Source organism: Tenebrio molitor, chromosome 5, assembly GCF_963966145.1.
Source record: "Tenebrio molitor chromosome 5, icTenMoli1.1, whole genome shotgun sequence".
Taxonomy (NCBI): Eukaryota; Metazoa; Arthropoda; class Insecta; order Coleoptera; family Tenebrionidae; genus Tenebrio; species Tenebrio molitor.
The window spans coordinates 24,510,714-24,523,750 of record NC_091050.1 but is presented as its reverse complement, the minus strand read 5'-3'; the positions used below and the strand labels follow the sequence as shown (position 1 = coordinate 24,523,750).

General features: G+C 39.6%; 2 protein-coding genes across 3 annotated transcripts in view; both read right to left on the bottom strand.

Annotated features, from left to right (window-relative positions):
- LOC138131967 (pseudouridylate synthase RPUSD2-like) overlaps positions 1–13,037 on the bottom strand; it is a 449,464-nt gene that overhangs the window by 310,629 nt on the left and 125,798 nt on the right. The gene's annotated exons all lie outside the window — the stretch shown is intronic.
- On the bottom strand, positions 2,792–5,584 carry LOC138130200 (uncharacterized). Its single transcript, XM_069046611.1, has 3 exons — positions 4,359–5,584; positions 4,090–4,280; positions 2,792–3,711 (listed from the first exon to the last, which is right to left on the bottom strand). The coding sequence occupies exons 1-3, from the start codon at positions 5,582–5,584 to the stop codon at positions 2,792–2,794; spliced, it is 2,337 nt and encodes a 778-aa protein (XP_068902712.1).

Here is a 13,037-nt window from a genome sequence, read left to right as displayed (position 1 = left end):
TACTGACTTGTATAATAACTTTCTGATGATTTTTTCTTCTTCGATCTTTGTATGTCGATAATGATGTCGATAATGATGATGGTAATTGTGTTACCGACGCCGTCTTTGAGCCCGCGCCAATTGAAATTAGCGGGAATTTCAAACATTCTCCCCGCCTTCTCCAACAGGTTTGGGGAATTATTTGCAGCTATGACACGTCTAGTTCTTCTTGATGATGATGATTTTCCAGAGAATTGTCTGAGTTTTCCTCGCATGTTGAAATTGGTAACAAGGCGAGCTTTGTTACTGGTCTTGTTAGTGTGGCGGTAGCTGTTTTGATCGTCACTACCCGAGTTAACCCGTCCACACCTGGGTGAAGTTGAGTTACTCTGGCAAGCGGCCACTGGGACGGTGGGTACCGCTCGTCTGTGAGGAGAACTAATGAGCCTTGCTTGATGTCGTTGTGAGAGTGTTTCCATTTTGAGGTTAACTGGTGAGCTTGCAGACATTCTGTGGACCATCTGTCCCAAAATGTTTGGAGTCTTGCTTGGATTCTCTGAAGATGAGAAAGTCGTGAGTCTGGCAAATGAGTGAGAGTTGGCTCTGGAATCGTGGTGAGAGCAGCACCACGAATGAAATGCCCTAGAGTGAGTGCTGAGATGTCTTCTGGGTCATCTGAGAGTGCACTGAGAGGTCGTGAGTTGAGAATCGCTTCTACTTGGGCTAACAATGTTGAGAAATCTTCATAGGTCAGCACAGTATCTGCGATTGTGCGTCGAAGGTGATGTTTCACCGACTTGACGGCGGCTTCCCATTTGCCTCCCATGTGGGGCGCACCTGGAGGATTGAATATCCACCTTGTCCCATCATTGGTGAGAAGACGTTGAAGTTCCTTGAATTGATGCGTTGACTGATTGAAAAGTTTTTTGAGCAGTACATCAGCACCTTTAAAGTTCGTTCCGCAGTCGCTGCGTAGGGTTTTGCAAATTCCACGTCGACTGATAAACCGTCTATACGCTTTGATAAATGCTTCCGATGAGTAGTCTGTTGCAACCTCCAAATGAATCGCTGATGTTGACAAACACACAAATACGGCTATCCAACCCTTGTAAAAGCGAGTGCCTCTACCTTGATTGAATTTTAATGACACAGGTCCCGCGTAATCAACTCCTGAGTTTTCAAATACTAGTGAAGGTGTGATACGTGATGCAGGGAGTTGACCCATTAACTGTTGAGCTCGAACTCCACGAATACGAGCACGGGTGAGACATTTCTGGAGGAATGACTTTACAGGAGCCCTGCCTCCTACGATCCAACAACTTTTTCTGATCAGGGAGAGGGTGAGTTGAGTACCTCCGTGCATTGTTCTGGAGTGAGCATGGGAGATGATGAGTTGAGCTAGTTGACTTTCTTTGGGCAAAATAGCTGGGTGCTTCCTGTCTGCATCTAGCTGTGAGTTCTGGAGTCGACCACCGACACGCAGGATGCCTGCATGATCAATGATTGCAGTGAGTCTTGACAATGCGTGAGATTCCTTGAGACGTTTTCCAGCTTGAAGAATCTTGAATTCCGATGAGTAATACGCCTGTTGAGTTGTCTTTATCCAAAAAAGCTTGGCATTTTCTAGATCCGCTGGGTTGATAGGTGAGACGGACAGTTTTGAGTTGGGAATCCTTTTGAAGCATGAGCAGGCACGTTGCACTAACGCTGTTAGTCTGAGAAGTTTCGTGAGTGTTTTGTTGAAAGTCTTGACTTCTTTCAGTTCAATGAGATCCCAAATTGCTGATTATTCTGGAATAACTGCTGCATATGAGAGACCTGGTCTCTGTTCTAGGTCGTCGTGGAGATTTTCTGGGGGTATCTTCGATGGCCAGAACTCTGGCGGTTGAGATAGCCACAGGTACTGTCCACCATAATGGATGATGAATGAGTTGAGATGCACTGAGGCCCCGTGACGCACAGTCAGCCGGGTTCTGCTTTCCTGAAATGAACTTCCAGTGAGCTTCAGGCAATGTTTCCTGAATTAATGAGACTCTGTTGCCGACGAATTCTTTCCAACGCATTGGATTGCTCTTGATCCATGCAAGAGTTGCTGATGAATCTGTCCATGTGAATACGGGCACTTTTTGCAGCTCTAGAGTGACCTGGATTCGTTTCACGAGTTTTGCGAGTAACGCTGCAGCTGATAACTCCAGCCGAGGGATTGTGAGACGTTTGAAAGGAGCTACCTTCGTCTTCGAGCATACTAATGTCACGATGGATGAGGAGTCTTGATTTGTTACTCTGATGTATACTACTGCAGCCATTGCCAGTTGAGATGCGTCTGAGAAGCCATGAATTTGTGCTGATGAGATTTCTGAATGCAGTTTCAACCAGCGGGGTATTTGAAGTTGAGAGAGTCGTTGTAGATCTTGGCGAAGTTCTTGCCATTTGTTGATGATCTCTGGTGTGAGTGTGTCGTCCCAATCCACCTTCTCGAGCCATAACTGTTGCATGAGGATCTTTGCTTGGATAACAACAGGTGAGATGAGACCGAGAGGATCGAACAGTTGAGCAATTTCCGAGAGCATGGCTCTTTTGGTACAGGTGTTGTGCGTGTTGAGGTTGCCTTTGAATGTGAATGTGTCTGGTTTGCATTGCCATGAGATTCCTAATATTTTTGTAGTGAGATCTTCAAATGAGTGAGACTGTTCTGACGAGGGTTCTGAGGATGTCATGATGAAGTGTGGGTCATTGCTCTTCCACTTTGCAAGTGGTAAACACGCTGTTTTGCACATCGCCGTCAGCTCTTCGGCGATTGCATTGAGTTGTTCTAGTGAGTCTGCACCCCCGCCGATGTCATCGACATAGGTACCTTTTTGAGAAGTTCTGCTGCTTGAGGAAATTTCTCGCCTTCATCTGTTGCGAGTTGCTGGAGCACTCGTCCTGATAGGAATGGAGCTGAACGGGTTCCGTACGTCACTGTTGTCAGTTCAGAAACTTGCTCTTGACCTTGGTGATTGTGCCAAATGATTCGTTGCAACGGTCTGTCATCTGGATGAACTACTATTTGACGAAACATCTTTGAGATGTCCGTCGTGAAGACGCATTTGTGGTGCCGTAGCCAGAGAAGTACGTCGAATACGTCAGACTGAAGCTTCTGACCTGTGTGTGAGATGTCATTGAGAGATGCACCTGTTGATGATTTACTTGAACCATTAAATACTACTCGTAGCTTAGTGGTCTTGCTGTCTTCACGTACTACTCCGTGATGCGGCAGATAATACGCATGAGGTGGCTCTGGAGCATCCGACGGCACCGGAACCATGTGTCCGAGGGATTCATACTCGCTCATGAAGTCGCTGTACCGTTGATGGAGATTTTCATTGCGTGAGAGTTGCGTGAGAAGTCTGCGAAGACACCGTTGAGCCTTTTCCTTTGAGTTGCCTAGTGTTGAGATGTCACCGATGAGAGGTAGTCGTACATTGTACCGACCTGAGGAATCTCTTGAGTGTGTTCTGATGAAATGATCTTCACATGCGGCTTCAGCTTGTGTGAGGTTTTCTTGTGATGAGGTTGGAACTTCTTCTTGGATCCAGAATTTGGAGAGGGACTCTTGGAGATTGTCATTGCTGATCACATGGAGTGATTGATGTGATGACTGTTGAGATGGACTTGATACTTTGCCAAAAAGTACACAGCCAAATACTGTGTGAAGTCCTACAGGTTCTGAAGGACCGCCAATGAGTACTCCTGGTGATGAGATTACTGCTGCACATGAGTCAGCACCGATGAGTAAGTCGATTGGACCTGGATGATTGAAATCTGGATCTGCCAAGTCTAGATTTTTCAGATGTTTCCACTGTTGCTTTGGGACTGCCACTGAAGGAATTTGCGCTGTGAGTTGCGGCAGGACATGTGCATCTACATGTACTTGCGCTTCTGAGTGTGTTGGCTTGAGTTGACATGAGACGATACCGGTTGTGCGGCCGGATGAGACGCTACCAACCCCAAGAATAGGGATTGTTGACAATCTTCGCTGAAGATGTAGCTTGTTCACGAGTTGTTCTGCAATGAGCGTTACTTCCGACCCTGGGTCGATGAGAAGTCTTATCCGATGAGTTGCTCCACTGGGAGAATAGATATCTGCCTGACTAGTCGCCAAAATGACTGCCGGCCTTGTTGCTGTCGCGCTGTGAGATGATCTGATTTGAGTTGAAGGAACCACGGCTGGTTGAGATGTCTTGAGTCGAGCGGTGTCCAAGTCCGTTTGAGTTGATGCATTGATTCTGAGAATACGTTTCTGTGAGTGATGAGAATTCCTGCTGACTAGTCATTGCGTTTGAGTTGGAAGACTACGAGGTGGCCTTCTCGCAGTATTGAATGGTGAGTCATGCAACATCGTGTGGTGCTTTTCGTTGCACTTCTTGCACACGTGTGGGGATTGACACTTGTAAGCGTTGTGCGGACCGAGACAATTGAAACATAAATGCTGCTGAATTACCCAATCAAGACGTTCTTTTGAGTCATACTGTCTGAAGATAGGACAGAACACGATGAAGTGAGGTTTCAAGCAGCATGCGCAGTTCTTCTTCGGATCAGTTGAGACAACAGGAGACCCATCGGGAGATGGCGATGAGTTGGATGAGCCGGCTGATTCTGATTTTTGTTGTTGAGCAACGTGGACGTGCGCAGGTTTTCCCTTTTGATGAGACGACTGAGTTGGTGTGATTTGGGTGGGCTTCGATGATGGTTTTCGTGGGGTTCCGTAACCCTCGATGCTTTCATGTGCCCTTGCACAGGCTGAAAGGTATTGTGCGAGCTGTTCGTACGACGTGAAGTCAGTATTAGTTCCAAGGCTGAATTCCCAGTCTTCGCGTGTGCGTATGTCCAGTTTCTGGACCAGGAGATGGACTAATAGTTGATCCCATCGATCCACTGGTGAGTCAAGGGCTCGAAGTGCATTCACTGCTTCACTGGTTGTGTTCAGGAGATCGTTCAGTTCCTTTGCCGATCTGTTCTCAATTCTCTTGAGTGAAAACAGCTTGTCGAGTTGAGCAGTGATGAGTAAACGCTTATTTTCGTAGCGTTTCGTGAGTAGATCCCATGCTGTTTTAAATGAGTCGCCACATACTGGTAAGTTCCCTATGAGACGCGCAGCATTGCCCCTCAGACTGGATGTGAGGTAATGCATTTTCTCGACGTTCGAGAGAGTAGGACTTTCTCCGACTAAGGAGACAAACAAGTCTTGAAAAGGACGCCAGTCCCGAATGTCACCGGAAAATGGCTCGAGTGCCGGCCTGGCGTGAGTCGGTGCTAGAAGGCTTGAGTTGGCTAACTTAGCCCCAGTTGGAGGATGGTGAGCTGATTCTAGGTCTGCGATGCGAGTTCTGAGCGCAGCCTTACCAGATACGTAGACATGCATTGTTGTCTGGTATGCGTCGTTCTTGAAGTACTCTAGGTCTTTTGAGACGTCTGTTTTTGATGTTAAGAGCCTTTCGTGCTCGGCATCAAATTTTTCCCAGGTTTCATTGAGCATTTCTAGCTTGGATTGAGCAGCCTGCAAGTTGAGTGCACCTATACTTCCAGCATCGTTCTCAGCATCGACGCTGTTGATGAACGCCATCCTGCTGGCCTAGAGCGTGATCCTATTGTTGACAGACGCCATCTTGTTGAGAAGTTCGATGAGATGTGGATGAGATGCCGATGGATGTGTTGAGAACTGAAATTGCCACGAAATTAGGTTGAGGTTCTGATCTAAGCACACTTCACACAAAATTTAATTCGCTACCGGCGTGTCCTTTAAATTTTGTTCAATGACGCAGTACGACGTTCTGCGTGCTCCGCAATGCGTCAAGGTCAAGGGTGAAGCACAACTGCTGAGATTCACTTTTTCGTGGTTTTTGGTTTAATTAAGACCAGCCACCAGCCTCATCCGGCTCGAAGGACCAAAATGATGTTGAGGATCTGCCATACTGGTGGATCGGAAGGTGGCTGGAAGTCTTAATTTTTTGTTGATGGGACACAGATTTTTTGATGTCTTTATTTTAATCACTACTATATTTACACTATTTACACACTCTATTTACTGTATGATGATGGTCTTTTCGCTACTGATAATGATGATTGACTATGATTACTGACTTGTATAATAACTTTCTGATGATTTTTTTTCTTCTTCGATCTTTGTATGTCGATAATGATGTCGATAATGATGATGGTAATTGTGTTACCGAAGCCGTCTTTGAGCCCGCGCCAATTGAAATTAGCGGGAATTTCAAACATTCTCATAGCCTTGAAAGCAACGCTTCCAACATCCAACGCTCGCTCCGAAACGAGTGCTTCCCGGTCGACTCGAATGTAAAAATTGCAAAAAACACTGGCCCTTTGAGGCATTCAAAAAAAAATCTGTCTTGATAATAATAAAATTTAGTTCATAAAATACAACTTCCCTGGGTTTCCCTCCATTAAAAAATTACGGAAAGATTTATAATCGCTGAAAATTGTTCCTACAAAATTGACAAATTATTGCAAAAATTTCGTCGCTCGTGCTTTAAAAAATACGCTCATGGGGGAACATCGTCTTCCCGCACTTGGTTCGTAAATAACTATATATTTAAACATTTATGTTTCGTTACAAAACTGACTTCCCATAGAGGTTATGTTTAGGACATCAAAGTGTGTGACTCAAAAGATAACAACGTTGAAGTTAAAAAACGAGTAGAATAAACTGAACTTTACATTCAAAAAACCAAGTGTTGTCTTATTTCTCTAAAAAAAATCATAGCGAAGAGCATTGACAACTAATTGCAATTTTAATGAAACTGTTGCACATAACACACAGAAGTGAATTACGTATCACATTGGTTTTATACACTGTCAAACTGTCAAATATCAACTGCGTTTCAGCCTTCAATTCGGGGCTAGCCACAAAAAGACTCATTTCTACTCTTAATGATATAATATACTATTGTAAATATGTATTCGATTGCATTCAGCAGGAATCAATTTTTTCCTACATTAAAAACGAAATGCGTAACTAAGCTTTAGAAGTTTTAGAAGACTGACGCTTTTAATAAATACTTTTAGCTTTCACCCTACGAGATACTATTAATTTAACGTCATTCCCTAATGCGTGCAACATGAAATACATGAAATAATGATTAAGAGTGGGTGTAAATTAAACCAAATAATATTTCTGGAATTCCACAATATCATAACTCAAAACTCAGTGAATTTTCGATTGTAAAGTTCTTGATTTTCCGCTTTCCAGGTATAATCTTTTTACATAGTTAACAGAAAAATTATTTTGTTGTGTCAATTCAGGAATCTTGTTTGTTATTAAGGTATGTTTAAATATTAATTAAAGAAATCTATGTTGCATTTGAATGTGGATTTGAAAATATTTGGCAACCGAAAATACTGACTGTTGACCTTGACTGCTATAGGAAACAAAAAAAAAGTAAAATTCCATGCTCGCTACTGAAACAAAAATAAGTTGGTAATGGAAATAGAAGGCCGACACGAGTTTTCAGTAAGAGAAGATGGCGCAGCATTAAGACAATCATGGCAGACATAGCAGCGTAATTGATTTCACTGATATTAAGTAGAAAAAAGGAAGGTAAAATCGAACCCTGATCTAAACTTTCCATAATACGAAGCAGTCTGACGCTTTGTGAAGGTTTCAAGAGCTGTCCGCTGCAGGATCGCTCCCAATAAAAAAGAAAAAGTTCAACTTCAGTGCAAAGGCAATTTTTAAACGCACATGTACAACGTCCAAAAATAAAAAGAAATCAATCAGACTTGTATAATTGAGTCCAATTATTGCGTTTCGGCAACAACACGTAGACGAAATAAGGACGGGCGGAAAAGTTTTCAAACAAAACGCAACCTAATTTAATAAAAACCTCTTTATAGCGCTTAGGTAGCCAGGAGTTTGGCACACGCACAACAAAATTGAAACATCAAAGTTTTCCACTGTCCCCTGTCTGATCCAATCAAATATTCCCGAAAGTTTTTGGGTACGACGTACAGGGAAATTCACGAATCGTCAAAGTCCCAGAGCATATCACTGTTATAAATAAATAGAAAAGCACTCATTCTAATGCCATCTGATGCTGAAACTGAAATTAGCACTACAAATCAAGATTATGTCCATGCGAAATCGATATCACTAGTATATTCTGTGGTAAGCTTTCTGCTATTTAAATATCACTCTAATTTCCTGGTGCGACATCGGCCAAGGTTCAGACCAAATTTAAGAGTGTACTCTACGTCGCTGCGACTTCATCCTTTTCTAATTAATGAAAAAACAACCGTTCTGACGTGGTGAAAATTGATGACTATTTATCACACCAATGACGTTAAAAATTGTGGGCGGAAGCCCACACGGTACGTAACTATTACGTAATGTGTATATAAACGTAAATTCCTTTGAATCGTTCTATTTATAAAATTGAAAATTACCGCATTATTTATAAGACAGTTTTGCTTACAAACAGCTGAAAATGACAATTTGCCCCTTTTCCGCACGCAACTGCACTTGAACTTTACGTATATGTACATATTTTATTCATTCTCAGAAAGTTCTACTTTCCATAGAAGGAAGATTTCACACAGTAAACAAAAAATGGACACGCAACCCAGGTGTTATAAATTATAATTGTGAACAGTAAGGGGTCCATATTGGTAGCCAGAGGCATACCGAGAAAGGGACAGACCTGAAAGTGTTAATTATTATTACAGTTTATTTTCTGGCCTAAAAAAAATAGTTTTGTTGAGCAAAAGTAGTGATTCAAAAAACCTATTTCTCCCAATAAACTCTGAAGATAAATACGTACTAACCTAAGATACGAGAAGGTACTTTACTTTTAGGTGATTTTTGAACGAGAGTTTCAGAAAAGCTGTGGTCATTTTCCCGCAGTATCTACTTATCCACCTTATCTCTCCAAGCTACTTATATGTATTTTTTTATTTACTTGGCACATGTATAAGTGAGTTCGCACCGCAGCCATATGGTCGCAGTTCTATGGCTATTAAAATCATAGTCCATAGTATAATAAAGTGATTACGTTACCTTCTGTTTGTAATAATGTAAAGGATCGTAAGCAGGTGATTGTTGCATGATATTATCAAATAACAATTGCGACATTACACTAAAAAAATGTGGAATGTTCTGAAAACTCTTTCCAACAATATAACTAAAACTTCTTACAATAAACAAAAACATACGCGATCAAGTGGTTGCCAAATGTCACCGCAACATAATAAATTATTAACTAAGTGTCATGCGTATTTTTTACCACTCACCTTACAGAACCAAAAATTTAAAGAACCCAAAATAACTTCTTTCCTACAAAAATATATAATTTGAACGTATTTCGTTGCAAATAATCGCATAAAAATTCGCGCTGTTCTTGAGATTGTGATTAATAGGTAAAAAATGGAAAATCAAGTTTAAATTTCTCATACATTTAACAACTCATATCAACAAATATCACAAATTTCAAATAGAAATTAATAATCTAGATGAAAGGTAACTGGACAGATGCCAGCGAAATACTATGTCAATAAATTTGATTAATCAAGATAAAAACTTTAAAACTGAGGGATCTGAATTTTTATACATATTACATTTATTGATACTCTACAGCGTGTCACACTTATAAAGGCAAACTGATATTTGCGTTATCCGTAGAAATAGAAATTGAATTTTTGCTTCAAAAAAAGTTGTTCAGTTGTTCATTAATTACATGTTCAAAATGAAATTGTAAACAGCATTCAGAAAGCCCGTATGGCAAAGAAAGCTCATTACTACATTTGCGTAGGTATAAATAAAGATGATGAAGTTGAAATTTTTAATTCCCCAAAACTTGACCTACACTCATCAGTCATCACTAAAACCAATACTTGTTACCACCCTGGTAGATCTTCTCTGCACCTTAAACAGCTTATGCCCAATCGCAGCAGGGCCCCAAGCCACCATAGCATATGCTAAATAACAGACAAAAATTTAAAAAACCATAGTATCTGTGGAAACAAACTACCGAGGGATCATTTAAAAAATAAATCGAGTTTGCTTTGGAGCCTATGCTATAGCATGGGTTGCCATAGGTAACACGCCGACTCGATTTATTTTTTTATTTGCAATGTATGTAAAAAGGCAAACATTTTTGAAATGGATTTATTGTTTGATCACCGTGTTCGTTCCGGCTTAAATTAGAATTAAGATCGACTCCAAGAAATTTCACAACACTTGAGTAGTTACCAGGGTTTAAAATAGGTCTTAAAGAAGATACTATGTTGATTATTTTGCCTTTGTTTAAACTTAGCTTGCTGGAATTAGATCAGACCTCAACTGATGACATTTTCTCTGAGATTTAACTACGAGTATTAGGCAATCTATCCACAATCCCTCAGAGCTTATGATGGTGTTATCAGCATATAAAGTCACATTAACACCTGTTAAATAAGAAGATAAATCATTTACATGGAGGAGAAAGAGAATTCGTTCCAAAATACTACCCTGCGGCACCGTGGAACGATTCAGATCTCTGGTCTTTTATTTTGGCGTAGTAGATGAAACAAATGTAAAAGTGTACCAGTGCCTCCCCAAAGAAAAAGGGAGTATTTATGTAAATGTAATAATCTGAATTTTTAATGAAAAAAGTCATATCTCAGACGATAATCGAGAAAACACATCCAAAACTTTACCAATCAGAGTTGAGCACCATCAATGTAGGATGACCGCAATTTTGCGTTGCCGGGGTATTCCACATCAGAAACCGTCAAAATTCCAAATAAACTTTTCGCTGATTGTTGAGATATCAATAATTACTTTTACTGTCTAGCACTCTGTCAGATTTTTTAGTAATACGTGGGGACGAGCATCTGGAATTGGTGAAATTGAAAAACGTTATAACTCGGTTATGTAAGCTATAATAAAATGTATTTCAGTCATCTTGGAGTCTCTGTTGCTGTGGGCACATCCGGATTTTGGAAACGTGTTTTCTTTGATCCATAAGTTGCAGTGTTTCATTAAAGAACAAATCAGAACATCTTTTAGGATTTTATCAGCATGACGGAAGGGTTATATTTAGATTCTTTAGAATGTTTATTTGTCAAACAATTAATTACATCCCTCGTGAGAACAGAACAACTCTAGGGCATTATTAAGACTAACATTCGTTAATGCAATAACTACTCAAATTTGCATGTATAAAGCATTCACGATCTCTTTGGGACCGAGTTGGCTGTGACCATCTAGTGATTTTGTTGGCAGTACCTCGGTCATAACTACCGGGTGATTTAAATGATTGTGAGTTTTTTTCTTAAGTTAGGAATATTTTTCATAAATTATTTTGGCAAACTTGATACCTTAATCAACACATTGGCGTACGTACGTCATTTTGACATTTTATGTATCTATTAATAAATTGTGTCAAATAGGCGAGGACGCTTATGTTTATGTCAACTATCACATTAAAAAGCAGAATAACCAACAATAATATTACCAACCTATGAAAAAAATTCACATTCATTTAAAATCACCCGGTAAATTCCCTCAAGGAAATTGACACTTTTTGTGTTAGGTTAGGTTATTTTCAGTTTAAGGTTATATTTTCTGAATAGATACAGTTGTGGAATTAAAATTTCGGGCACTATTGTCAATGTCAATAATGTCATGATATAAACTCTAAAACAACCTTTACGTTAATAACCTTATTTTTTACTCTTGTCATGTTTTTGTCTTGTTGGCATTCAAAAATTGTCATTTGTGGCATAATAACGGGTAGGCAACATATCAAAGCGATGATTTAATTAAACGGTAATAATTTAATTAAAGCATTACTGACCTATTCTTTCGGTGTTATAAAATGGTCCAAAACTAATTTACAGAATATAAACATTAAAACCAGAGTTCTTTTTACCAAATTTAGTAAACATCACCCTAAATCTGCTATTGAAAGATTTAATTTACCACACGAAAACGGTGGTAGGGGTTTTTCAAATCTAGAAATACTGCAACACAATCAAATTGCTTCACTAAAAAATTGCTTCCTCAATAGAGCTCGTGATAACACCTTTTTTAATGCTTTGGTTTCAGCCGATAAAGGTTACACACCTTTAAATTTAAGTAATAATATAATTTCAGATATTGTTGAACCAAATATACCTGCCACTATAGCAAATATAAAACAGGAGTCTTTACAATGGAGATACTTTAAAGAACTGGAACAGCCAGAAATTAATATTCAGGCTTCTCATGCATGGCTTAAGAAATCAAATATTCACCCTGAGACGGAGGGTTTTATATTTGCAATACAAGATCGTGTTATAAATACAAGAAATTATAAAAAACAAATATGCGGTTTTCAATCGATAACTGATAAATGTAGGATTTGCGGAACTGAAGGGGAAACAATTGAACACATCATTTCTTCTTGCACCGTTTCGGCTCAAAGCGAATATAAGAAACGTCATGATATATTCGCTAAAATTATACACATGAATTTAGCTGTTAAATTCAATTTATTAAAGAATAAACAACCACATTATTGTAATACACCAGAAAGTTGTTTGGAAAATGACAATTACAAATTATATTTTGATCGAACAGTTTTAACTGACATTCATATTAAGCATAACAGACCAGAGATTATTATTTTAAATAAACAACAAAAGCAAGCATATCTTTTGGATATAGCTGTTCCAAATTCCCATAATATAACACAGACATATAACACAAAAATTAATAAATATTTAGAGCTCTCCGTTGCTATGAGAAATCTTTGGAATTTAGAAAAAATTTCTATTTTACCACTAATAATTTCAGCAAAGGGAATAGTACCGCAATCTCTTTTTAAAAATTCTGGATTTAGGAAACACATTGGTAGTTGAAATTCAAAAAGGTATATTATTATACATGTCATATCGTGAGGAAATTCCTTAACATTAACACAGAACATAATACACAACAAAGTCAAAATGCGGAGGCGAGACGCCGGTAATTATGTTGATAAGAACTGCACTATTAGAGTCCGCCCGTTCTAAGAGTAGCACACTGAGTCATGCGAATC